This window comes from Oculina patagonica, chromosome 10 (genome assembly GCF_052425735.1).
Source record: "Oculina patagonica isolate OP01 chromosome 10, crgOcupat, whole genome shotgun sequence".
Classification (NCBI taxonomy): domain Eukaryota; kingdom Metazoa; phylum Cnidaria; class Anthozoa; order Scleractinia; family Oculinidae; genus Oculina; species Oculina patagonica.
The window spans coordinates 19,294,278-19,296,631 of NC_135767.1; the positions used below are offsets into that span (position 1 = coordinate 19,294,278).

Consider the following 2,354-nt stretch of genomic DNA (forward strand, 5'->3'; position numbering starts at 1 on the left):
TCCTGTCATTAAGTAATAATGCAATCTCGACAACGTTCTAGATATTATATTATGCACACTAATACAGCTCATGCAAGCCCTGTGACTTACACAAACACAGTCGGACTGAGTGCTACTTAAGTAACTGCTTCGTGGTTTCTGCTGTACTGAACCCTGCCTTTCAAGGCAAAGCGCCCGATTTTAAGCTTCTCAAGCTTCTCAATGTTCTTGTTTAGTACATATTACCACTTCGTGTTCAGAAACAGTATTTAAAAAGCTTTTAATGGCACAACACAGCTGCACACTTTAATTGAAGCTCTTTGACAACCTTGAAGTTACAAAGACGACCTAAATAATCACTGACCAAAAGGATACTACTATTGAAACAAAAAAAAAGTGAGAGAGCACCAATTATGCAAGTGCAGATGGGTTAAAGCTCTCGTAATTAAATGTTTCTATTTTCACTTCGATGCGAAAAACGACTTCACTAATAGGAAGGGAACCTTCAATATTGGACAATCTTCCAGGTGGTCTTTTGTAATTAAGTTACCTTTTAGGCCTGAACACGGCAAACAGCTACTAGTTTATCATTGGTCTCTTTTGTGCACCGTCATTGCCAGCTGTCAATAATCGGTGAAAGCAGTCCAAAAATAATCACTCAAACTTTTTGACTCCATTTCAAGAAGGGCAAACAAACAGAGCGCCGGCGTTTGCTTCTTAAGAAACCAAGCAAAAAAATATAGGCTGCGAAATAACTCCATAACAAACTTTGCTATCTAACGGTCCACAATGTTGAACACAACAGCGAATGGAACACAGTCAGCAATAAAGTCATCGAGCTGCCACAATTCTGCAGCGGCAAGAATAGGAATAATCTTCGCTTACTGCCTGATCTTTGTTGTTTCGATGGCTGGAAACATCTTCATCGGAATAATTGTCTACAAGACGAAAGCCATGAGAAAACCCATCAACTTTTTAATCGTAAACATGGCCATGTCCGATCTGCTGTTTCCGATTTTCTTGTTCCCGCAGATAATAACACAGTTTTACGTCGACTCCTTTCTAATCAGTGGACCTCTTGGCCAGGCCTTATGCAAACTGGTTCCCTTCTTACAAAGTGTGTCCCTTACTGTGTCTATTCTAAGCCTGGTTCTGATAGCAGTGGATCGATTTGGAGCTGTCGTATTTCCCCTCCGTTCTCCAGTCATCAGTTCAAAGCTGTGCCCCTTCTTCATTCTTGCCACTTGGATCATCGCGATGGCTATCAACTCCTCTTATCTCTTTGTCTTCAAACTTGTTGAATATCCAGGTGGGCTACTGTGTGTATTGCAGTGGAATGAAGTTTTTGGAGATTCCTGGTCTTTTGAAAATTATTTTTTAACGGCAAATTTTGCATTGATTGTTATCCCGTTGGTGTTGATAGCCATACTTTACACTATCATTTATTTGAAGCTGAAATCACAGACAATTCCAGGCGAGCAATCGACCCGCAACGCGAGACAGCAACGCGTGCAAAGGGAACGAAATGTGTTAAAGATGGCCATTGCTATTGTGTTAGGCTTTGCAGTGTGCTGGCTGCCCCTCAGTATCAGGTGGATTCTGTTCCTCTTTGTACCGGACATGTGGTATTGTGGCTTCCAATACTTTTCGTTTGTTGCCGAGATTTTGGGTCACGCAAATTGTGCCATAAATCCTTGCATCTGCTTTCTTTTCAGTGAAAATTATCGCCAAAGTCTCAGGAATCTTTTTAAATGTTTTTGAGCTTTCCATGGGTAATCAGGCCTCACCGAGTAAGATTAAATGTTTCGTAAAATCAACTAACTAAGATCAAGTCTCTTATTGATATTTGGTCAAACAGCCAAAGACATGTGATTGCAATGAGGAATGGATTTTAAGATGCTAGCAGCGGATAATCAATCCCAAAACGCAAAATATGATTGTGTACTGACCCGGTATAAATAATGACAAATGAAATGTGAACGAGGATGAGAAAGGAGCCCTTTTATATTCTTCCATATACAAGTAAATAGGAGGTCTCGGTCGACCTAATCTTGTAAAAATATTTATTTAAAACTGCTTGTATTTTATTCAATGTAAAGTTGTAAGAATCTTTGTAGAACGGTGTTTAACTTTTCTTGAGATACTGGCTTTACGTGGTCTTGAAGTTATTTGTAAACTGTAAATATAAAAAAAAAAACTACAAAAATAACTTTATTTAAGTGTGAATGATGTTCATCCGAGAGGATGGAGTTGAATTATTAAGCTTTCAGAAGAGCCAAAAAACACAGGTGCAGAAAATTAACTAAGCGGGAAGAAATTGCCTTTCTTTCAGCATCCCAAATTATTACACGCTTTTTTCAAAATAGACAAATAGC

General features: G+C 39.0%; 1 protein-coding gene across 1 annotated transcript; it reads left to right on the forward strand.

Annotated features, from left to right (window-relative positions):
• Positions 1 to 689: 689 nt before the first annotated feature.
• On the forward strand, positions 690 to 2,014 carry LOC144628451 (neuropeptide SIFamide receptor-like). The gene has a single exon (XM_078486546.1). The coding sequence runs from the start codon at positions 769 to 771 to the stop codon at positions 1,738 to 1,740; it is 972 nt and encodes a 323-aa protein (XP_078342672.1). The 5' UTR covers positions 690 to 768; the 3' UTR covers positions 1,741 to 2,014.
• The last annotated feature ends 340 nt before the right edge of the window (positions 2,015 to 2,354 follow it).